The sequence below is a fragment of the Rhipicephalus microplus genome, chromosome X (assembly GCF_043290135.1).
Source record: "Rhipicephalus microplus isolate Deutch F79 chromosome X, USDA_Rmic, whole genome shotgun sequence".
NCBI lineage: Eukaryota > Metazoa > Arthropoda > Arachnida > Ixodida > Ixodidae > Rhipicephalus > Rhipicephalus microplus.
This window is the reverse complement of record NC_134710.1, coordinates 176,504,226-176,530,314: the sequence shown is the minus strand read 5'-3', so window position 1 is coordinate 176,530,314 and position 26,089 is coordinate 176,504,226. Positions and strand designations below refer to the sequence as shown.

General features: G+C 43.8%; 1 protein-coding gene across 2 annotated transcripts in view; it reads left to right on the top strand.

Annotated features, from left to right (window-relative positions):
* LOC119177214 (uncharacterized) overlaps positions 1 to 26,089 on the top strand; it is a 56,467-nt gene that overhangs the window by 13,756 nt on the left and 16,622 nt on the right. The window contains exon 1 of one of the 2 annotated variants that reach the window (XM_037428631.2): positions 24,235 to 24,484. The exons of the other annotated variant lie outside the window; for it this stretch is intronic. Coding sequence (XP_037284528.2) covers positions 24,468 to 24,484 — 17 coding nt within the window. The 5' untranslated portion in view covers positions 24,235 to 24,467. Of the gene's footprint in view, positions 1 to 24,234; positions 24,485 to 26,089 lie in introns of those variants that run through there. 2 annotated transcript variants of the gene reach the window in all.

The following is a 26,089-nucleotide window of genomic DNA, read 5'->3' as shown; positions in this document are numbered from 1 at the left end:
AAATTCATATTTCTGTAATTAACATTACTGCTTTCATTAGGATTTATATGCGACCGTTATGTAAATTTTGCTTTTAAAGAACATTTATTCATTTAGGTATTTTAGTAATGTAAAGGTTCCTGAAGGGAAGGCTTACATGCGCAACGAGTTTTCGTAAGTTAGATTATGAAGAAGGAAGACAAGAACGCGATTCACTGGATATCCTGCCCATGTGGGTGGACCAAGAAAAATTAGAGAAATATTTGCTATGTACTTGAGTTCTTACAGAAAAAACCACCAAGCCCAGCTGATATTACTTATCGAGAGTAGCGAAGAACTTCTTACTAGAAAAGGGGTGAAATTAGGAGTCTTTATTGTACGAAAGTGCCGATTACTCAGCTCTCAGCTTTCATGATCCGCAATATAAGTGAACATAAAAAACATCTCCGTTGCGGCTGATACAGTGGCATAATGTTCCGTCATTTGTCAATTACCAACAGGGTTGACGCCAGCGGAGGGGGCAGATCCCCCCGCCAAACATCAATAATTAATTGCGCAGCCCATATGTTCCAAGCCTCCCTGCCCCCCGTTGAAGATACTCATTTTTCGTGCACCGCCCGCACCACTACATTCCAGTAAATTATTCTGGCGCCCCGTTTGATTCATGAGTCTTCAATTATGTGCCAGATTGGAATTTTTTATATAAATAGGACAGAATCAGAATAGGAGACCGAAAAATGTCCTCTGAGCAAGACTCGAAGAGCACTGGAGTCACTTGCAAGAATAATGCTACTTTCCTTGGAAATAAAAGCCAGTATATTTGGTGTTAGGCGCCAGAACGACAATGGACAAAGTAAAAGTACACACACACGGAGAATTGCCGTCGTGCCTTACACTTCAGTTATGGCAAACCAACACGCGCAGTCTAGCATTGCTACAATAGGTTGTAGTTTCTCAGAATGTCACGCATCGTATCGAATGCGAGGTAAAGAAGGTGTAAGTAGGAATGCTTTAAAAACAGTCGGTTATGATTACTTTATCGAATGCATTCTCGTTCTCACAAATCTTTAAGGAAACAACTTTTGTTCAAAGAACGTATAAAGCGTATATATATATATATATATATATATATATATATATATATATATATATATATATATTATACTACAATGAATGGGCGACGTGGCCTGGCTCATACGCCATGTTTATTCCATTCTGACTTCTTCCTCCTCGATTTTATCTTCTGGACGTGACGACTCAGCAAGCGAGACGACTTCGATTTACCGCTGAAAGCGTAGTTTGGTCTGGTCCGCTGAGACATATCGAATAATAAGGAACTGCATCTGCAGTGGGTGCCCAGGCCCACTAAAATACCGCCGGACTCGAACCTGCTTGATTCGACAATGAATTTTATGTTGTACTTCTTTCCTGAAAACGACTAATGCACGTTTAACCATCTAACTGTTCAGACCCCGTGTGAGCAGATTGTGTTGTCGCTACCTTTTCTAGCCTCGCGAGGATCTGCAGGGGAGTGCCTGCTAAAGTACTGACGCAAATGTCATCAGAAATCTAGTCACTGGCTCTTTCGGCAAAGATTAGGACAGCGCGAGAAGTGCGAGCTTAAAAATACAAGTCACAACGATGCCTTGAAATTCACTATGTTCCGTATGGTAGTCTCTAGTCGACTCGACCTCAACAAGCACAAAACAGGACCTTCGTGTAAGGTCCTCGACATCAAATTTGTAAAAGCGGTCGTACATCCGATCATCAAATTCCCGGATCATTAAGCTAAAATAAACACATTTCCCGTAAACGATTCTTGGTGCAGTGTTTTGCCCACGACAAAAGCAGAGACTGCTACGAACACTTCGCGGGCTCTCATTTTATATGGTTCTTGGTAGGGGAATACCAGCAGCAACAAAAGAAAGCATAATGAATCGAATCGAGACAAGAAGAATAGACAGCATAGGAAGGATGTTGTGTTGTTGGCATTACCTTACCAAGAACTTTGCGACACCCTAACGACTCGTTTTATAGACCTGATGAACCTCTGAGGGGTCCAACTGGGGGGGGGGGGGGGGGGGGGGCGTCATCCGATCACTCTCGGTGCCGGTAGGGGTCTAGAAAGATAAAAGAGGTGGGATAAGGACTCTTCATTTCACCATCTTTTTCCCTACTCTACCACATACGCATATACAGGGTGCCTAAAGCAATTAAAAATTTTAAATGAGGGCTACGCGTCTCCAGCTAGCGCAGTATTGTTCTTAGCTGTATGTAAAACGTCAGAATACTTTTTGAACCTCCAAGCGCGGTAATTAACAAAGATTGCTTAATTACCATTCTAAATACTGAATCTGGAGAAGAAAAATTCAATACAGAGCTTGTAGCTCTTATCCAGAAGTAACAAAACTTTCACGTTACGGTAAGGTAACAACGCACGGCGCTTTGAGTGCTCACAAATGTAAGTTGAACGAATTATCGAAGGCTTCTCACGCTCGCGGGTTGCTTGAACAGGCTATCTGTGAATACGATGAACATTCAGCGATTGTTATATGGTACTATTAAAAAAAGGGGAGGGACGAAATAAAGAAACAAAGACCAGAAACTTGGACGAAAAAGTGGCTGCCGCGTGCACTGCGATACGAGACCGGAGGCAGAATTCGGCGCAGCGCAGACGTTTTTTTCCCCCATCGTGTTTTTGATATCCTTTCTTTATCAAAATGTCACCCTCTCCCCCACTATCATGTTCATCGTTGGCCCGTGAAAGATGGGCCCATTATACTTATGTATATATGGTAAGATAAAGTGTTGATGATTGATTGATATGTGGTTTAACGTCCCAAAACCCCCATATGATTATGAGAGACACCGTAGTGGAGGGCTCCGGAAATTTCGGCCACCTGGGGTTCTTTAATGTGCGCCCAAATGTGAGCACACGGGCTTGCTGCATTTTCGCCTCCATCGAAAATGCAGCAGCCACAGCTGGGATTCAATCCCGCGACCTGCAAGTCAGCAGCCGAGTACCTTAGCCACTAGACCACCGCAGCGGGGCGGGATGAAGTGTAGTTTGAGCCTTTCGTGCAAAAGTTGGAGCTATGGCAAACTTAAGTATTAAATCCTCAAAAGCAACGACGACAGTCCTGCTGAGTGTCGCTGGTGGAAATGCGATAGAGTTGTATCACAACTTCGCGCTATTTAGAACACGTCTGCAGGCTGAGGCTGAAAAATTCGAGTAATTCCTTTTGAGTAGTGAAGAAACAAAAAGTGCACTGCCAATACGGGCTCTCATTGGATCTCATTGGATCTCATTGGATCTCAAATCCTCCCTACAACGATGAAGGCCTGCCGGACATAACTACAACCTGCGTACCTCATCAGTGCCATCCCCGCACCCAAAATAAGATTGACTTCTGAAATGTAAGTCCAGCTCATCGCTTCCCAGTTGCAGTGCCACTTTCCTTAAAGTACGAAAACTTGCCGACAAACTAATTAGATATGAAATGCATAAATCAACATTGCAAGTGTACCTTCGTGCTAGAATAGCCCCTAAGGGTATGACACTCTTCCTCACACCAGCCACTACAAATCTAGATGAACACGACCGAATAACCTGGAAAAACGTCCTCCTTCAGACATCTCTTAAATTAACAGAAATCGCTCTTAATCACAGTGATAAGCAGGTAAAGAAACTGGTCGCTATGACCAACACCATTCTCCGCCACAACACTTTATCGAACAAAGAAATCACCTAACTAACAGAATTTGAACAGAATAAATACGAAGCCATCATGACCACAAAAATTCATAAACTCAAAAGAGACCATGTGCCCAAACCCGCGTTCCCTAATATAGTTCTTTATCATTACAACACCACCACCCAGGAAATCACTAATTTTTTTTAAAAAAAAAAGGTGAACGCTCACGGAGGATCTACTAGACTATATATATATATATATATATATATATATATATATATATATATATATATATATATATATATATATATATATATATATATATATATATATATATATATATATATATATATATATATATAGATATATATATATATATATACTCGTCCCTGTATATTCAAATCTTGATGGTAGTTGGCAAGCATTCAGAGCAGCACCAACAAGGTTTAATAGCGCAGGGCTGAGGACTCCGCCTTGGGAACGCCCCTGGAGGTATAGCATCGTGCATAGCTAGACCATTGTTTGTGAACACAAAGAATGACCTTGCAGTCAGATAACTTGCAATCCACGAAAAAAACTCGGCCACCGAGGCCAACCACCACAAGAGCACCGAGAATGGCCTCAAGTAAGACGTTATACTATGCGCCTTTCTCACCAAGGAATAAAGCTGCAGATGGTCACTTGCGAGCCCTTTCCTGTTAAACACACGAAACGACATCAACCACGTTGCCAATTGAAGAGCGGTCATGTCGGAAAGCAGCCATAGAGTTTGGATAGATCTTATGCTCAAGATGCCACTCCAAGCGGGCGAGGATCATGCGTTTCATGATCTTCCATGTGTCATGCATTGTATGACACATCTGGCCAGTGCTATTGTGTGGTACGCGGTGAGCTCGAATGGCTAATTGCCCTGCTTCAAAAGGGGCACCAAACGGCTTACTTTCGAGTCGTGGGGAACCTTGCCATCCTTCCATGAGGAGCGGTAAAGTCCCAACAATTGTCTCCTTGCACATTCTCCGAGGTTGAACAATGCTCTGTATGTAATACCATCTGATAGGGATAGGTAGAACGCCTGCGGAGAGCTAGTACCACCTCGGGCTCCTCCATCGTGAAAGGGAGATTGACATGGCTCCCACCAGCATGGGGCATGTCACCTCGGGCTGGAGAATCAGGACAAGTTAGGAAGACAATATAATAACAGAACTATTGGCGGTACCTGATGGTTTTGTGGTCGGCTTTTTTCCCAGCTTCAACATAGCCGGCGTCTCGTACCTGTCCTTTACAGTACGCCCTCAATCTTAAAAGGCCTGCTTCCTTGAGGACCTTCACTTTTCCGCCTTTATGAGTCTCCTTAAATGTTTCGCCTGACAGACCTACTTCCAAAGTAAATGTTCTGCCATCTAATTTAACTCGTGTGCCACCGCTTTTCACGTACGATACACCTGCGCTTCATGAGGAACTGCTGCTTCGAGTAGAGCCCGATTTCCAGCATGGAATGATAAAATCACCAGACCGCAATCTGTGGATTAACCAGTTTCAGCGGCGATCCATTTCGTGCAACCTATTAGGCAGCAGGCTGGCTCAATCAACGCCTTTACTTTGGGTACTTTATGGCCCCAAAGCTTTTTTCTACGTCACGATGTTCAGGTTTCGTATCTCATTGCCAAGCTTGTTAGACACAAGATAATGAAAACTAACAGACAGTGATGCCTCGGAAAGTAGAGGGGATGTTATTGGCGATAAATAAAAAGCGTAACTGGAGCATGAGTTTTAAATCAGAAGTAATGGGGATGCTCATTTGCCTGCGCAATGCCAAGCACGCATGTGCTCATCGATTTTTGGAAAGATCAGGATACTGGGTGGCAGTGGTGATGCCACTGCCCCTGAACTGAGGGAGATCTTTTACATGTCTGCAAGAGGCAATGCTCGTGTTAGCGACACATCTGTATCTTTATTTGACGTTCAGTGTACATTCTTGCATGACTTCTTGTAATCTGTTTGATCGAGATGATGTGGCCACTCTTTTTTATTTATTTTTTTGCTTGCGCGTGTTTTCATGAGTATATATTTATTGATATATATGTAAAGTTTAACGTCTCAAAACCACCATATGATTATGGGAGACGCCATAGTGGAGGGCTCCGGAAAATTTTACCACCTGGGGTTCTTTAACGTGCACCCAAAACTGAGCACACGGGTCTACATTATGAGTATATATTAAGAGTGACGAAAAAAAAGTCAGTTGAAACTTTGAACCTGTCCCTAGCTGTTCTTTCTTTCTGTATCACTTTCTGTGTCACTGTCTGTCCATCCGTTCGTCTGTCTGTCTGTCTGTCTGTCTGTCTGTCTGTCTGTCTGTCTGTCTGTCTGTCTGTCTGTCTGTCTGTCTGTCTGTATGTATGTCTGTCTGTCTGTCTGTCCGTCCGTCCGTCCGTCCGTCCGTCCGTCCGTCCGCACCTGCTGAGTGAGTCATAGAACTAGGTGGTCACGTATATCAAGAGAGACATGCGTGTACGGACCCACGGCTTAACGAGCTTTGCCCCTGAAAAGAATTTGATTTGTGGGATTCAACGTCCCAAAACCACCATTTGATTATGAGAGACGCCATAGTGGAGGGCTCCGGAAATTCGGACCACCTGGGGTTCTTAACGTGCACCCAAATCTGAGCACACGGGCCTCCAGCCCCTGAAAAGAAAATGGCCTACGGTATACGCGTTCTTATCAAATCCCGATTGTCCCGGCTGCGGCGGCTGCATTTCCGATGGAGGCGGAAATGTTGTAGGCTCGTGTGCTCAGATTTGGGTGCACGTTAAAGAACCCCAGGTGGTCGAAATTTCCTGAGCCCTCCACTACGGCGTCTCTCATAATTATACGGTGGTTTTGGGACGTTAAACCCCACATATCCATGAATCGATCAACCGATTGTACATCTCCTCTACTCTCATATCAATCTATTAGGTTTTCAATAATTCTCATCTTAACTACAACATTGAATCATTGGGAAACACGTACAATAGGCGCCTGATATCACTACAAGCCATTCAAACCGAGCTGTTCGTTTGATAACGTTTTCACCAGATTGTGTTAATGTCAGTCAGTTATTGAATTCCTAAAATACTTCAAGTGTGTTAATTTGAATAAACATATTTTCGCCCATTTTGTTTGTAGGGCACTACAGAATTACTTTCCTGCATCCATAAAACCTAAGACATACGTTATTAACAGTAGTAATACTAGATATCTTGTCAAAAGTAACTTCGTCTTACCCGTCATCCACACCAACTACGGCAGCAGTCATTGTATTTTACAGCAAAAGCTGTTGACAGATCACAACCACAGTAGGATAGATCACAACCAGGGTGCACCGTAGTTGTCCGCCGCCGCCACCGGTGTCTGTAACCAATATCGCATGGAACAAGAAACAAACTAAAGTAATAAGAAACACCAAGGGCACACTGAATTCGAACCCGGGTCTCCTGCGTGCCGGTCGAGTATTCTACCACAGAGCCATGCTGGTTTTTGCAACTCCGATGAAAACTTTACTTACGCAGGCTTGATGTCGGGAAAGGAATCGCGTTAATATGACTATTAAAGAGATTTAGAACAATAAATTAACAACCAGTGCGAACCAGTGCGAATAATTAACAACCAGTGCGAATAATTAACAACCAATGCGAATTCATTGTGTAACAAGTGCGTCGAATGCTGCAACCCGTTACAAAAGCTTCTGCCATAATTTTTCGTCGTCGTCAGCCACAGATTAAAAAAATGAACAAAATTTTCTGCAAGTATAGCGGGTACGACACTTCTCCGAAGAATGACGGAGGATGGCATAGTGAATAATTTTCAAATAACACTTTAAATTTTCCACATCGCATTCTTAGTCAGTTCCCCAGAGTGGGCACGTGCCATAGATTGAAGAGAAAAAAGAGACAACGAATGCCTCCCTACTACCAAAAGAATATGATTTGTAGTGTAGTGGGTACCCTGCAAGTTTGCTTGTACAGTTACCCAAGGAGTGTTTAAAAAAACCGCTAGGCCAGCGTGGAACGCGCAGCACATGTAGCTACAACGAAAGCTGAAAGAGCGGCATTTCAGAGCCCTTTTCTACCACAGAGCCGGCGAGGCTCTGTGGTAGAATGCTGGGCTGACGCACAGAAGATCCGGTTTTTTTTTTTACATCGCGTGATAATGGTCATGGACATTGGTGGCGGCGGCGGCGGGCAACTACGGCACACGCAACCCTTGTTGTGATCTTAGAACAGCTTTCGCTCTAAAAAGGCTCTAAAAGAGTGGTCTTTCCGCTTTCGCTGCAAATGTGCTGCGTGTTCCGAACAGGCCTGGTGGTTTTTTCACCACTTGCTTTCTGGTACTCGTTAAAGTCGCCTTTATAATTTTTAAATACGCATAGCCTTCATTCCGAAATGAAACTTTCTTTTAAATTAATTCAACTCCTCTTTTTGACTGCTCTATTTCTTCTTTCAATATTTTTTATTGTTTTGTAACAATTTTCTGTGGGAGGTAGTGGCCAGGTAGTGGGAGGTAGTGGTAGTGGCCATTTTTTTTACGATTGTTTTTAACTTTCCTAATAACCTACCGGGCAACTTCTAACTCATACAGTGTAAAGACCTAGTTGTAGACCTCTCGCCGCTCAGGTTTCATCAAGACAGGAGTAATAGTACCGGAACTATTTCGTGACCAAAATTAAGCCTAATCACTAAAAAGATTAATTTGGTAACATCACCTCACAAACGAATTTAAATTTTGTCCGCTTAATATATTAATAAACAGCACCCCATAGGCTAATCGGTGGCCCAACTCCGTACTTTCTAGATCCTTAATTAAGGGGGTAATCAGCAGAAATCTCATTTCACTTAAACATTTTATAAAATAACCACAAACTTGACTGATACACCGCTGAAACCTACATTTAGAACATAACAATCCGGGTGCGGCAATGGCGTAGTGGTTAGAGCATCCACCTCGCATGCAAGAGGTCCGTGGTTTAAATCCCGGTGCCACGCAGTTCCCAACCACAAAAAAAATCCGCGTGTTGATGGAACTGCATTAAGAGGCCTGGGGTGCGGCCTCACCGGTAACCACCGCCGAGAACGCACTCCCTCACCAGAGAAGGATTGGCCACCCTGGTGCAGTATCTGGCCACTACCTCCCACATGCATACGTCAAATAACTCACGGCCCTCAGTCCCCAGCAGCTGCGAAGCAACTGACTACGGCGGTGGTCAGATCTGCAACGCAGCAGAGGGTGCTAAGAATCTCTGGACTACAGGCCGCCATTGGAACCTGAACTTGGCAACGTTTAACGCTAGAACCTTATCTAGTGAGGAAATTCTAGCTGTACTATTCGAGGAGCTAGAGGGTGTTAATTGGGATATAATAGGGCTCAGTGAGGTTAGGAGGACAGATGAGGCCTATACGGTGCTACAGAATGGGCACGTCCTTTGCTATCGGGGCTTGGCAGACAGAAGAGAACTGGGAGTGGGGTTTATAATTCACAGAAACATAGCTGGCAACATAGAGGAATATTATAGCATTAATGAAAGGGTGGTAGGTATTGTAATTAAACTGAATAAAAGATACAAGATGAAGGTAGTACAGGCTTACGCGCCTACATCCAGCCATGATGACGCTTCAGTTGAAAGCTTCTATGAAGACGTGGAATCGGCAATGAGTATGGTAAAAACACAGTATACTATAGTCATGGGCAACTTTAATGCAAAGGTAGGGAAGAAGCAGGCTGTAGACCAGGCAGTAGGAGATTATGGCATCGGCACTAGAAACGCCAGAGGAGAGCTAATAGTAGAATTCGCAGAACGCAATAATTTGCGGATTTTGAATACCTTCTACCGAAAACGAGAAAACCGCAAATGGACATGGAGGAGTTCTAATGGCGAAAATAAGAACGAAATAGATTATATAATGACTGCACACCCAGGAATCGTGCAGGATGTGGAAGTGGTTGGCAAGGTACGATGCAGTGACCATAGAATGGTATGATCTCGAATTCGCCTAGACTCGAAGAAGGAACGACAGAAACTGATACGCAAGAAGCCAATCAATGAGCTAGCATTGAGAGGGAAAGTACAGGAATTCAGAGAGTCACTGCAGAACAGGTACTCGGCTCTTAGTGAGGAAACTAACCTTAGCATAGATACAATGAATGATAACCTGACGAGTATCATTACGGAGTGTGCAGTGGAAGTTGGAGGCAGGGTAGTTAGACAGGACACTGGCAAGCTTTCCCAGGAAACGAAGAACCTAATTAAGAAGCGTCAAATCATGAAAGTGTCAAGTACAACAGACAAAATAGAACTGGCAGAGCTTTCGAAGTTGATTAAGAGACGTAAAGTATACGATGTAAGAAGGTATAACATGGAGAGAATTGAACACGCTCAGATAAACGGAGGAAGCTTCAGAGCAGTGAAGAGGAAACTTGGGATAGGCAAAAGTAGGATGTATGCACTAAGGGACAAAGAAGGCAAAATAACTACCAATATGAATAGGATAGTTAAAATGGCGGAGGAGTTTTACAGAGATCTGTACAGTAGCCGAGACAACCACGACCTTAATACTATAAGAACTAGCAGTAACCCAGATGACAACCCACCAGTAATGATAAAATAAGTCAGAAAAGCTTTGGAGAGCATGCAAAGAGGCAAAGCTGCTGGTCAGGATCAGGTAACATCAAATCTGCTGAAAGATGGAGGACAGATTGTGTTAGAAAAACTAGCCACCCTGTTTACGAGGTGTCTCCTGACGGGAAGGGTACCAGAGTCTTGGAAGAACGCTAACATCATTTTAATACATAAGAAAGGAGATGACAAGGACTTGAGGAATTACAGGCCGATCAGCTTGCTCTCTGTAGTATACAAGCTATTTACAAAGGCAATTGCTAACAGAGTAAAGAAAACATTAGAATTCAATCAACCAAAGGAACAAGAAGGATTTCGAACAGGCTACTCAACAATTGACCACGTTCATACTATCAATCAGGTAATAGAGAAATGCTCAGAGTATAACCAACCACTATACATAGCCTTCATAGATTACGAGAAGGCGTTTGATTCAGTAGAAATATCAGCCGTCATGCAGACACTGCGGAATCAGGGCGTAGATGAAGTATATATAAACATTCTGGAAGAAATCTACAGGGGATCAACTGCTACCATAGTGCTTCATAAAGAAAGCAACAGAATACCAATCAAGAAGGGTGTAAGGCAGGGGGACACAATCTCCCCAATGCTATTTACCGCGTGCTTACAGTAGGTTTTCAGAAGCCTAGAATGGGAACAGTTAGGGATAAGAGTTAATGGAGAATACCTTAGTAACTTGCGCTTCGCCGATGACATTGCATTCCTGAGTAATTCAGGGGACGAATTGCAACTCATGATTACGGAGTTACACAAGGAGAGCAGAAAGGTGGGTCTTAAAATTAATCTGCAGAAAACGAAAGTAATGTACAACAACCTCAGAAAGGAGCAGCACTTCGAGATAGGTAATAGTGCACTTGAAGTTGTAAAAGACTATGTCTACTTAGGGCAGGTAATAACCGCAGAGCCTAACCACGAGATTGAAGTAACTTGAAGAATTAGAATGGGGTGGAGCACATTCGGCAAGCGCTCTCAAATTATGACAGGTAGATTGCCATTATCCCTTAAGAGGAAGGTATATAACAGCTGTATCTTGCTGGTACTTAGCTACGGAGCAGAAACCTGGAGACTCACAAAGAGGGTTCAGCTTAAATTGAGGACGACGCAGCGAGCAATGGAAAGAAAAATGATAGGTGTAACCTTAAGAGACAAGAAGAGAGCGGAGTGGATTAGGGGACAAACGGGAGTTAAGGATATCATAGTTGAAATAAAGAAGAGGAAATGGACATGGGCCGGGCATGTAGCGCGTAGACAGAATAACCGCTGGTCATTTAGGCTAACTAACTGGATTCCCAGAGAAGGAAAGCGGGTTAGGGGGACACAGAAGGTTAGGTGGGCAGATGAGATTAAGAAGTTTTTTGGTATAAATTGGCAGCAGCAAGCACAGGACCGGGTTAACTGGCGGAACATGGGAGAGGCCTTTGTCCTGCAATGGACGTAGTGAGGCTGATGATGATGATGATGATGATGATGATGATGATGAACATTTTCCTATGATTTGCACTATTTGTTCGTAGTATTTTTTTTATTACTTCGTGTGTTCTTATTTGGATACTGCCATAATTTTTATTCTTTTGAAAGTGTCCACCGCCCTGCGCTTCTTCGTTTTATTGATTAGGCTACATTCATTTACTTGTTCAATGCTTCTGGTTAACGCTATTTGTATGTTTTTTTCTTGCTCGTATCGCATTAGCTTTTATTTTTATTTATTTATTTATTTTGTTACATACTGCCGGCCTTCCATGAATGCCTTAGGCAGGAGCGGGGCATAAGTAACACAATACAAGCTCGGAAAAAGAAGATAAAAAAAGAAGTACATGAAGTCATATATTGTGAAATAGTGACATAGAACAATATGCAAAAACAACAAGATCAAACAAACTTTGTGGCAGTAAGCGCTCACAAAGCCCAAACGACCCATATTACAAAAACTTACATAGCATAGAGCCCATACAAGCACTGATCCCGTACTCACATAGCACAAAAAAAAGTTTCAACATTCATTCGAACATGGCAAAACAAGGAAATACCGGGTGTTCAAAATTAAGCTTTATGATTTTTTTTAAAATTAGGCGCTCGAAGGCACGTGAGAACCACTTGTGCAAATAAGTTAAGCGGCCAGGGGGACAGAAAGTTAGATGATAATTATCGCTGTCAGCAGCCCAATTAACTAAAATTTAATAATTAACTTTTTACTGGCTGCGGTAAGTTGGCATGTTTATATTGAAAAAATGTAGGCAGTGGTGTTTGTACACAGTTTCAGTTGGAAGATTTTTTCTAGCACGCCTGTGTTCCGAGATATCCGGCTCCAAAGTTTAATTGTCTTTCGCACGATTACGCATGCAAGAGGGTGAGGGTCCGCGCAAAGCTCCTCCCTAAAGTGACGCATCTGTTGCGTGTGGTGTTTAGTGTGTGAAGAGGGTGGAAGCGTAGGCATAGGTGATAGCAATTACCCTTGCCCTCTTCGGCCGTCGAAATCAAAAATCGAAGAACGCTTGCAACCAGTGTCGTAACACGCAACTGCAGAGCCTCTAACGATAGTGGCAGATACCATGCCGAGATAATGGTGCGAGCGGAGAATCTGGATGCCAGTGCGCGTGCGTAATAATCACTAGAGAAGCATGCGTGGTCGTTGCCTGGGCTACGCGAATAGCGTGACTGCTGATGTCCGAGTACTGTAACTTTTATTGAAACAAGAGCAACAACTCCACCAATAATAACTGAAACAGTTTTATCCTTGCTAACGCATATTTCCTGCTGCTACATAAGCATATTTCGGTCATGCACAAATCTCATCGAAACTCTTCACCTCTCAAGACGTCAATGCCCCAAAAAGTGTTCAAAATGCCTGCCTTCGGCAGCAACGCAAAGCATGAACCGCTGTCGCGTCGACTCGATGACTCGGCGCAGTACTTCTGCAGGAATACTCGCACAGGCAGATGTTATCCTGTCCTTCATGTCATTAACATCGCTGGGCTCTGTTACGTAAACTCGATCTTTAACGTAGCCCCAAAGGAAAAAGTCGAGCGGAGAAAGGTCAGGTGATCTTGGTGGCCAAAACATCGCTCCTGCGCGCCCAATCCACTGTTGTGGAAAACGTCTGTCCAACCAGTTCTTCGCCCTGGTAGAAAAATGTGGTGGTGCTCCATCGTGCTGAAACCATACTTGGCGCAGGTCATTCAGGGAAAGACTGCAGACAAGATCATCAATGACAACACCTAATATTTCTTCTGTGTACATCTTTCCGTTCAAGTTGTCCTCAAAAAAGTGAAGTCCGATGATCCTGTCCCCGAGTATGCCGCACCACACATTCACACTCCAGCGAACTTGATGCTTGTGCTGCCTCAGCCAGTGTGGGTTTTCTTGTGCCCAATAATGGGCGTTGTGAAGATTAACACTTCCATTTCGGCAAAACCGAGCTTCATCAGTCCAAATTATTCTGTGCAAAAAGTCATTTTCTTGATCAGTTTTGATGAGGCCCCAATTGCAGAAGTCAACTCGCCTTTCAAAGTCCGCCTCATTTAGGTCCTGATGAAGGTAAACGTGATATGGATGGAACTTGTGCTTTCTTAAAACATTTGTGACTGTTCCGATGCTGCGACCGCACTGATCGGCAATCTGTCGGATGCTGAGCTCTGGCATCGAGGTTACGCACGCGACAACGTCGATTTCAAAGTCTTCATCGACGATTGCCTTCCTGGTCCGTCTCGGAAGGTGGACAGAGCCTGTTGTGCAGAAGCGTCGAAACAGGTTTGTGAAAGTGGGCCTTGTTGGAAGGGGACGGTGTGGGTGGCGAGACGCGTAAAGCTCCATTGCTAACGAAGCGTTGCCATTCATTTCAGCCATTGCAAGCACCACGTCTACTTTTACTTTGGTAGAATACCTCACGCCAGAAGCAGCCATATTAGCTCGAAAGGACTCCACGTGGATTTCCTTGGTAGACCTTCAATGCAGAGACGCTGTGCTCTAACCGGAGGCACCCTAGTGCAGGACGGTCCTGCTAACGCGTTCACAAGAAGATGTCTCAGTGTGATCTAAAGTCACGAAAAAACGTCGCGAAAAATGGTCTCCTGTTATCGCGTTCATCAGGATCATGCGTAAGGCTCATGGCGCACCGCGCTGTCACATTTTGATTTCGCCGGCCGAAGAGGGCAAGGGTAATTGCTATCACCTATGCCTACGCTTCCACCCTCTTCACACACTAAACACCACACGCAACAGATGCGTCACTTTAGGGAGGAGCTTTGCGCGGACCCTCACCCTCTTGCATGCGTAATCGTGCGAAAGACAATTAAACTTTGGAGCCGGATATCTCGGAACACAGGCGTGCTAGAAAAAATCTTCCAACTGAAACTGTGTACAAACACCACTGCCTACATTTTTTCAATATAAACATGCCAACTTACCGCAGCCAGTAAAAAGTTAATTATTAAATTTTAGTTAATTGGGCTGCTGACAGCGATAATTATCATCTAACTTTCTGTCCCCCTGGCCGCTTAACTTATTTGCACAAGTGGTTCTCACGTGCCTTCGAGCGCCTAATTTTAAAAAAATCATAAAGCTTAATTTTGAACACCCGGTATATGACGTCACATTACGCCCATCAAGCGCCACGGTGCGTACGGAGCCATACCTTTTATCGCATGCATAAAAGATTCAATGTTATGCAGTGCTACTACATCAGAAGGTAAGGCGTTCCATTCGACGATTGTCCGTAGAGTCTCAATATTGTCATTTTGAGTATATTGTTCACCATTATATTCTGCACAGGAGAGCTTATTTCACATTGTAACTACGGGATCTCCTTCTATATATCATTGTGCTGTACTTGTTCTTTCTTTTGACCTGAAAGAAATTATTCTGATTCTCAAGAAATGTTCACCCTATTCATAGTGTGAGCAGACGGTTAGTCAGAGCCATAGCCTTGCTAGAAAAAGCTAATACTCAGGCCGAAGAGTGCTCGTTCATCAACGTGGCTTTCATGTCCAATTAACAAGTCTTCACAGTAGTGCTTGTCAACGGCAAAGGTGAACTTGTCAACGCTGCTTCCACCTGCACCATAGGATCGAAAATTGCTGAGCAAGTCGCCATCACATTGGCACTTTTAGACCCAAATAGATAGAAAAAGCTTGGTTAATACCTCTTCTTAGAAATCTGTAAAACAAGAAAGTGAAACGTGTCCTCACGGAGGTAGTTAAGGACTCATTGTGCATTGTTTCGCGGCAAGACGATGGAATGAATGCTGCAGTGACAAATTGCAATGTCATGCGAAGAACGCCGAGCCACTCGAAACTTGCAGCGCATACCTCAAGCAGAAAGCACGCATGAAATTAGCATACAGAGGATGAGCGTAGACAAACAATTGTCACAGCTCGACACTTAAAGCATGCTGTTGAAACAGAAAGACGCGCAAAATGAACCCACATGTATACACAAAACGAGCACGAACAACGGTCGCAATGCTTACTTCTTCGTGAGTGAGCAGCGCGCTCCTTTCGTAAACGCGGCTGCGGCAGCGAGCGAAATGACGTTCGTGCTTTCTTTACCTACTGTAATTTCGAAGCAAACTTGCAGAAGAAGCACAAGAGCTACAAAGCATCCGAATCCCGAGATAAGCGCACATGCAAGTGAGTCTTCACGCTATAAAAATCTATACGCACTTAGACCACGCCATGTGGAGGCGCGCGCGCACAGCGACGAGTAGGGTGGCGCAGCATGACGACCTTTAGCGCGCGGGCCCAATGCGCGCGCCATGCCATCTCGCTACTGATGACGGAAATGCGCTGAAGTTACCGAGCTCTGAAAACCACCAGTGGTACATAGTGTATATAAATGGCTCGCTGTTAACCTGTTGGAGAAGGGTTGCTCTATGGCGTAGTGGTCAGCGTCGAGCGCGAGGTCTTTGATTCGACGTCCCGCTGTGGATCTTTTCCGTCTCGTTTTTTTTCTTTGCAATGTGTTAGTAAATATTTTACAACGTCACATCCGTGACGGAAATCCATGATGGACCCCGGCATAGAACACTTTGGTGTTAAAATCCAAAGCGATTTTTGGGCAGCCGCCCAAGCACTTGCCAAATGAGTGATTTCTAGACACGCTCTGGCACACGCTCCAGGAAAAATTTATCAACCCATGTACGATCATCTGGTTGCTGGCTCACATGGGAGAAATCAATGATTACCCTGTGAACCTAAATGAATCTTCCCACAATGCTGCACGAAGACTTGCCAACCGTGCAGCCACAAGGCAAACAGATGTCGAGGTTTCAGGCTGCAATGGATCACCTCCACTCTCACAACGAGCTAACCAAGCACTTATACCAAGAACGCAGGGTATTCTCCCCTTCATGCAGTAAACTAAATAGAGCTCAGGCCATCACGTCAAAGCTCTTACAAGCAAGGACGTATTGGAATCCACTGTTAAATTAAAATATTTATCTGGAGTTTTCTGCTATTACAACGTGCTATGAATGCCACTACACCATAGATCACACTCATATGCTCTGAACTTGTTCCGCGTTACGCAGCGACAAGGAAAACACTGAACAGCGGTGGAATGCAGCTCTACGTATTCTCACATTGGAGAGACAGTTATGGGCAGTTCAACAGGCCTACGCATAAGCCGAACGTCTAGGTCTTTTGGTCCCAACACTGGAGATGCCCGCTTCTTTATGGGACATTTGGGTGACCTATTTGACCTTAATAAAGTTTTTTATGTTATACATTCATTCATCTTTATTGTTAGGCTATAGACCGGTCCCCCATGGTGGGTACATACCACTTGTCCATAGGGAAAAAAATGAAGGAGCTCTGTATAGATTGATGACTCGTGCGAGACATGATCGAATGTGGCCCAAGCTGTATCGTGGGAGGGGGCAGAAGTTTTTGTAGAAGACAAGCTGTTAAAAAAGTCGTAAAAAATGCACAACCCATCCAGATTTCTTTTTCATCTTCGTGAAATTACCTGTGGGGATTGTGAGAGTTGTATACAACAATTACGCGTTCATTCACACGTATGAGAATTCGTTTACTTCAAGAATATCTCCACGAAAAGCTTAATAATCACAATAGCAAACATCCATTATTTAAGCTACGCCAGGTGACAATACCAAGAAATAAAGCGAATTAATAATCGACCACACGAATTCATGAATACAGTGCCACTTTCTATATTTCGTGGTGGTAGTATACGCATATTTGCACATATGGACATATTTTTAAGGGGTTACTGACGTGAATTGCACACGTGCAGTTTAAAAACTCCACGTCAATGACCCCTATGCATGCAAAGCATGTTTTCCTCGTACCGAATTGTCGTGCTCTTTCAATCCCACTTGTGAAGCACAGATGTCATGATTTTTCATCGAATACAAATCCTTTCGAAAGCGTCGTATTTAGTTCTTCTACAATGAACTTATAAGCACTTTCATGTAAAAGTGGAGGTAGTCTTGGGTGGCCATATAAAAGGTCAGTTTTAAAAAGATACTAAAGAGCGAAACAATTTTTCGCGTATTAGTATAAAGTACAATTTCACAATTCCAAAAAGAGCACCCTCACCACGACATATTCGATGCTTCACAAGTGAAAAAACGCGCTAAAAAATGCGGGGGGTGACACCACTGTGAGCTTCCCACACCAAACATCACGACGTAGTAAATTTTGAAGGTATCTACTGGGTCGCATACATACCCTTTACTCGAATAAAAATGAAGTACATTGTCATTTGTGTGTGTCATAGACCTAACATACGAAGTTTTGAAACTTTCATTGAGCCAATGTCGCGAAAATGCGAATTTGCTACGTCACGCGTGGTGATTTCGGCGCAAAATTCAAAAATGAGATTCACACTGAATTTTCTCCACTGATAACAAAATTTTGGCAGTGAAACTTATGGCATCAGAGTTCTCAGAGGGCAGTTCAGAAATCTAAACTAAACCACTGTTTCTTTTTAGCTTCGCTTTAAAAACGTCCGCAAGCTCGAACGAAGCTAATGCCCCTGTCACACGGGCACCTTCGAACACCGTTTAACTCCCTCGACCTTACGACAAGAGAGATGCGGTCCATGTCGCAGGACCACCCTTACGCAAACGAAGGTAAACGGAACATTTCGCAAAGGAAGTTTGACGATGTCCCTTTGTAGAGGAACGAGATACTCTCATCGCCAGTATTCCGCAGGTCAGAACAAATTTTGAGCATTAAACTGCCGCAGTGAGAAGGATAATGCATTTTGGCAATAATAAACGTTCTTTCCTTGCAGTAGTGATTCATAACGTGCGTTTCTTTCCATGTGCAAATAAACGCCCCACAGAGTGCAGATGCTTTCCACACCGATTGCCCTCCACACCGTGCCTCGCGAGTCGGGCCGGAATATTTCGTCCGTGCGTGCGGTTGTTGTCGTCGTCGTGTTTGCGTTTGCCCGTCAGAGGAATGACTGACAGCGCTGCACTATCGTCACCTGCTGAAGACACAGCTCAGTATACAAAAAACAAAATGTATGCTCCCGAGGCAAGCAAACACAAGAACTTTCGTACACAAACAACTGCTTGTACTTTTATTCTCTTTTGTGTTTGCTCAGCTTGTTCTTGTGTTTTTCCATTTTACAGCTATTTTTTGCGGTTAAACTCAATTTTATTTCAAGAGAATCGAAAGTTGGGCTAGTTGGATATGCATGATATAATTGTCAGTTTTATTTCTTGTTCATTTTTTCAGCTCTATTGTTTTACCTGTATGCATTGTATTTTTTAACTCATGTATTTTTTGTATGCTAGTCTGCCTTTTTTTTAAATATCAAGTATCAATATTTCATACCTGCTATAGTCTCTGTTTGAGACTTCAGTGTCAATAAACAAAATAAGTAAATAAACTAGTTGTCTAGCACAGCGCAATGCTAAACAAACGTAGCGTTAGGCACAAGGTGGCCAGCATCGCTGCGAGCATCACTGCATTTAGCGAATGCGTTTTCAGTAGAAATAAATTTTCATGCTTTGTTAGCCTCAGACCTATACCTTATAGTGCCAGAATATCAGAATAAAAGCTACTATATCAGAATAAAAGAATATCAGAATAATAAATATAATAAGAAATAAGAAATAAGAAATAGAATAAGAAAAGAAATATCAGAATAAAAGCTACTAGAGATGAAATTAGGATACTTCTGCGAAAATCAAACAGTGCCGGTTGAGCACTTGCGGCAACTATTACAATCTTGTTATTGCCAGGTGACACTGCCACAACTTCATCTCCGTTGAACTCCTTAGGGGAGTTTCACGTTGACGGAGTTGAACAGAGTTTGGTGGGAGCCGCGTGGCAGAGATATAAGCCCCAATTCCAATGAAGACGCTGCCATAGCGTTGGCAAAGGAACAGCATTTATGCAGCGCCACTCTCCACACAACACGCTTCTGAAAATGAGCGGGATTCTGTTAAGATAAATGCAGTGGCGAAGCCAGGAGGTGGCACACCAGGCCCGTGTCCTACCTCCCTCCCCACCCGAAATGTTTTCGCCAAGGCATACAGAGAGAAATATGACCATTTCAAGGGGGTGTCCTCCCCTGAAATTAAAAAGGTGCCTCTCCCCCCCCCCCCCCAAAAAAAAAACTTCTGCCTACGTCCCTGGTTCAAGGTACACAAAGTATTGAAGCCGCGGATAATTTCAGGACTCGACGACGAGCACGAAAATTAAGTTTCTTAGCTGTGGCAATATGGATGTCAAAAAGTAAAACATGAAAGTTTAAAGGAATGTTCGAGAAAATGTTGATAATCTTTTCTCGAGGGAATGCTAAAAAATTAACAAAAGTACGTCGCGTCATTGACTTCGGCGTGTTGTTAGCATTCCTCATTAACTTTTAGCACTGCGTAAAACTGTACTAAAAAAGCTAATGAGGACAGCTAACAAAATGCCGGCATCAATGACATGACGTCTTTTTCCTAATTTATTTAGCGTTCCCTCGAATAAAACCTTGTCAACATCATCTCGAACTTTCCTTGAAGCTCAGGGGAATACATGGAACGAATTACAACTATTGATTACAGAATTGGACGCGAAAAGCAGAAGAGTGGGTCTGAAAGTTAATATGCATCAAGCTAAAGTAATGTGAAACAGTATCTGTAGAGAACACCACCTTGCGATAGGTGGCGACAGACTGGAAGTTGTAAAGGAATATGTCTACTTAGGACAGGTAGTAACCGTGGAGCCGAATCATGAGAGTGAAATAACTAGAAGAATAAGGATGGCTTGGATCACATTCAGCAAACATTCTTATATCTTGAATGGTAGTGTACCACTAAGCCTGAAGACGAATGTATATAACAGCGGCAGCATACCGTTGGTTACCTACGGAGCGGAAACCTTGCAGGCTTACAAAGAGGATTCAACTTAATTTGAGGACGACATCGCGAGTTATGGAAAGAAAAATTGTAGGTGTAACCTTAGGAGGCAGAAAGAAAGCAGAATGGGTCAGGGAACAAACGGGGCTTAAGGATATCATAGCTGAAATAAAGAAAAATGCCCGGGCACGCAATACGTAGGTAGGATAAACGCTGGTCATTAAGGGTAACTGACTGGATTTCAAGAGAACACGAACGCTAAGGAGACAGAAAATAAGGTGGGCAGATAAGATTAAGAATTGCTAACGTGGCAGCAGAAAACACAAGACCGGGTTGATTGGCGTAACATAAGAGTGGCCTTGGCCTTGCAATGGGCGTAGTTATTTTATTTATTTGTTTGTTTGTTTGTTTGTTTGTTTGTTTGTTTATTCATTTATAAAATACTGAGTACAAAAAGTCCAAGCATTGTGAGCAAAAATACATACCAATAACAGGAAATAAGGTTGCAAAGTGGCCTTTACATCATGAATTTGGTTGTAAGACGAAAAAAAACAACTTTGTGATGATACAACTATAAGGAAGCAACAAAAGAACAGCATCCGCACAAATAGTCACGGGCGCTCGGGGAATGCTTCCGTTAGTGTATTCCAATCAGCTATCGTTTGTGGGAAAAAGGAACACCAGCGAAAAATGTCAGTCCTTGCGAAGATTGGCGTTAGGGAATGAGGATAGTGGTACCGAGTACCATGATGATGATGATGACGATGATAATGATCAAAACAACTGTGTAAATAAAGAATTCGATAACGTAAGAAATCGCCATGAGCAAAAGAAAAAAAACGACCGACTGCAGAACATCATTTATGTTGTGCGTCACTAAAGAGTCTGCCGACGCAGTTACTTATTTCTGATAGTTATTAGGTATAGTTCATGCGTGCGGATTCCCTATTAGGTGAAGAAGCCTTTGGATTGGTGCAGTGTAAGATATATTTGTGCACGTTGGAATAGTGGACAGCTCTACTTAATTTTGATACAAGCGCGTCGTAGCTACGGTTAATTACATATCTTCTTACAGACTATGAGCACCTGTTTTATTAGAGTCGATTAACAAACTCGCGTGGGCGCATTACAGGGTGTTGGAAGCCCAAGAACACAAGAACGCATCGCCTGTTTTTAAATGGCGGGTGTCGTCTGCCAGCGGCTGAGAGCACGTCAGCCAACCTGCCTTACCCGATCCCTTATGCCGCGATGAGTCATACGTCTGCGAGGATATCTGAGCACGCGATCTCTCTGCCTCCTATACTAACCACGTCTGTCGCGCTGCTGTCGCACAGCCAAAGCAAGGTGCGACGCACTGCCGTAGCATTTCGGAAAGGTTGCTGGTGAATCATACTCAAAGAGAGCGCGGTAATGACGTCGGTATAACAATACAGTATATCGCTTCCACCGCTGCCAAGATACAGAGAGACGCAGACGCGTACGAAAAGCGTCAATCACAGCTGCGCTAAAACTCATCCCCGTTGCAGGAAGAAAGCAAACAACTCTCCCTCATATCGACGACACTACGGTAACGTCGGCCCCGGCCTCACAGAGTTTATTGAATAGGCGTCCACTCGCCAAAGACAGACACTTTTTTACGTTCTCACGTACCCTAATGACGTCTCGTGGACATTGATCACGTGAAACAATGGCGAATCGTACATTTATAGTTGTTGTGTTAGATCGTGTAAGTCGTCGTTCCCCGAAAAACTGTGATCACGTGTCCTTGGCCGTCGAACGATATTTGCGTCGTGCTTCTCGGGAAGAACAAATTAAAATCCGAAAGGTGTCCACATTGCGTGGCGCCATCGCTTGATAAGCGCCGGAGTAGCGTCCGCTCTTCTTATCATCGGCTGCTGTTTTTATCGTCTCAGTCATCTGCGCATATGCAAAGAAACGTTGGTTCATGTAGTACGCTTAATTTTTTCTGTACACGCCAAACTTAGTGATGTGCTTTACCACTCATGTGTTTCGCGCATGACAGCTGCCGGCGTCAAAATACCAGCCCGCTTGCCATCGCTTGCTCGCAGTAACGCCATGGTCGCCGAAACCCAAGTAACTAATTGATGGGGTTCTAAGTTCCAAAAGAACGGTATAGTTGAAAGTCGCGCTACTTTGAGGGGCTTTGGGTTAATTTAGGCTAGCTGCACGGGTTCCTTACCGTAAACCCAAATTCGGAGTCCCTCACAACGGTGTGTCTCATAATCATATTGCGAAAACCTGGGTAACGTCACCGAAAGCTGAGTGCTCTACGCGAGAAACCTTGTCGTAGTCAGAAAAACTAGTGGAAAGTACTTGCTTTTGGCACAATATTAAGGAGAAATAACAGGCAACACGGCCAAGGAAAGTATAGGGGTTGTTATTAGTATCAAATGCAATGTAAATGTTAATAAAGAAAAGTTGACGAAAAGATGACTTGCCGGGCAGAGATCGAACCTACGACCTTCAAATATTGCGTCCGGTGCTCTAGCCAACTAAGCGCTCATTGACGCTCCCACGTTTAAATGCACATATATACCCCTTCAGGTGACGGGGGAAGAGGGGGGGGGGGGGGGGCTTCTATGCTAGCTCAATTGGTAGAGCATCGAACGCGTTATTTCATGGTCGCAGGTTCGGTTCCAGCCCACGAAAAGTTATCTTTTCGTCCGCTTCTTGCAGTCAACAACATGTAAATGTTTCCCTTGTGAATAGAAGAGTCTTCATTTACATCAACAGGGTCAAAATAAGCGATCATACCCATTGATTGATATGTGGGGTTTAATGTCCCAAAACCACTATATGATTATGAGAGACGCCGTAGTGGAGGGCTCCGGAAATTTAGACCACCTGGGGTTCTTTAACGTGCACCCAAATCTGAGCACACGGGCCTACAACATTTCCGCCTCCATCGGAAATGCAGCCGCCGCAGCCGGGATTCGAACCCGCGCCCTGCGGGTCAGCAGCCGAGTACCTTAGCCACTAGACCACCGCGGCGGGGCAGCGATCATACCCAAAGAATCATTGTTAATTCATGTTTTTAATTCTAAGACGTGTCTTTTGACAATTAGCATTCAAACAAACGTTGCCAATCCTATGCGCAGCGCGAGCGGCAGTGTCAATGAACCCGAGAAAAGGTTAATCGCCTCCTTTTATTGTCTTGAATCACGGGCAATGTCTTCCATAGCAAAAAAATATTAACGAATTGAAATTAGTGACGTTTAATAATAACCTATCAGATGAAATGACAGGGAGTGAACTATGGGATCATTTAGCATGCAAGTTGTTTTACATAATTCCACACAGAATATTCAAAGCTTACACGGAACTAACACAGCTTGAAGTTGTCTTGTCGTCACGAAAATGCTCAGTTGTATGCCTAAAAAATACGCATGTACCGAGCGAGGGCGTGAGATTTTAGAACAAGCAGTATTAACAAAGCGCGCTGCACTTCGGTTACGCTACTCGATTTACGTAATCGCGGTATAATCTAAGCGTCGTTCATGTGACACGTGCCGCGCACTACTGCGAAGAATGCGGCTGCGCCGTAATCTGTCGTAGTCCCTCTTCCCTTTGTTTCAAAATATTTTTTTATCTACAGAGATGACCGCTCCGCCGCTCAAAACTATAGGCGCTCCGCTTTCAACTACAGCTGTTTTATCGCTAGCTTCACGTTACTATCGCCGCGAAGGACGCACCCTCGTTCCCACGCCGTCTCCGTCCTCGGAAAAATTGAGGCACTACCCGCCTGAGCGGGGCTCCCTCCGTCTCGGTGGGCCGAACTATGAGCTGCAAGACCACGTAAGTTTGCGTCCAGAGTTATATTCCGGTTGATGAGTGCGAAAGCTTGAAAACTTTCTTCTGTGTGCTTTGCGACCATACCTATTCCGCTGCGTGCGCTCAGCCCAGTCAATGAGGAACACTTCACAGCTTCGAACTGCCACAGTCGTGTTTTCCCGTGTGCACTGCATGCTTCTGTGCGTTCGACCGACGTGGTTTTTTGTCGCGTAGAGGTATATCTTAGCGGCCGAAATGTAACTACAACTGCTTGGACTGCCCAGACGAGAACACCGTTTAATGCAGCAGCGCTTGCACATATAGCTGGTATTCGCTGATAGTGCACTTAACTTGTTTTCATGCGTGCTTGTGTTACCTGTTTGCCGTAAGGCATAGAAGAACGCCTTGAAAATGAGTGGGCTTTTTGGCGTGTTTTCATTAATTCGCTTTTAATCACCACCAACAAGCCATGACTGCGAGCGCTTCTGTATTATGTTTCCGCGTTTGCAATTTCGTTTTGTGCGGACAGCGCTGTTTTTCTTGGCTGTATACCAAACGTCTCCATTTCTGACATCTGTGGAAGTGAATTCGTAGTTTTGAATCACTCCTGCTTGTGTATAAATTTTTCTGGAGAATCGGAATGCCTATTTTGGCTTATATATTATGTACTTCTGGATAATAACAGAAAAAAATGTATGTTTCATTTTTATCGTCTGTTCCCGAAGGACGTCGTGTGAATGCATGTGCAGCAGGCATAATATACGTGTGCATAACACTTATGTATAGCAATGCTAATATCGTAAAGCAGTTTGCTCATGCATAACATTATTATCCTCGTGGCGTATTCGAGACCACAGCGTAATGTAATACACAGCCAGCTTTTTGAATGCCTCAATGCGAGTCATAGAGCAAGAGTGCAAGTTTACTGTCACCCTGTACGAGATGACGTAAGAATTTATTTGTTTGAGATACTGTACAAGTTGTATCATCGTGGTCAGTAGGAAAACACAAATTATGAGCCCTTGGGCTAGCCTTAGTACTGCGTCATATTCTCCTAAAACAGAGCAACACTACTTGAGGGATGGTGTAATACCGCAAAGGGTATTCAGTACAGTCATAAAAAAAACGCTACAACGTGCAAAAACCACAGTTATTTTTTCTTTTTGTCTTACCTTCGATGTACGCCCAGTTACTTGACTAATCTGCAGAATTAACTAGGTGTACGTGTTTTGCGAAGAATCAGCCATAATTTCTTGAAACATTCACTGTGCTCGCGTCGAGACATTGAGTCGACGAATCTCAAGTGCACCATGCTCTTCGTGACGCGAAAGATGGTGAACATGTGTGTCGTGACGAACGTCATCGCCCCAGTGCTTTTCAAAGGCCGGGCAATTTTCCACTCTGAAGCTATGCGCTTTTGTTAGGCCGCGCATGGGTATGCGAGCTGCTCATCAGAAGAGCTTTCACAACTCCTATCCGCGCGTATATGTCAACGTTTGACGACGACGGTTTCGTGTTGACAAAACACACACGTCATTGCGACACCAAGGCATTACGAACATTTGACCATGAGCTGACAATTAGGCAAACGAGGTGAGCACGTAGCTCCAAAAGGCACCGCGTTTCGGA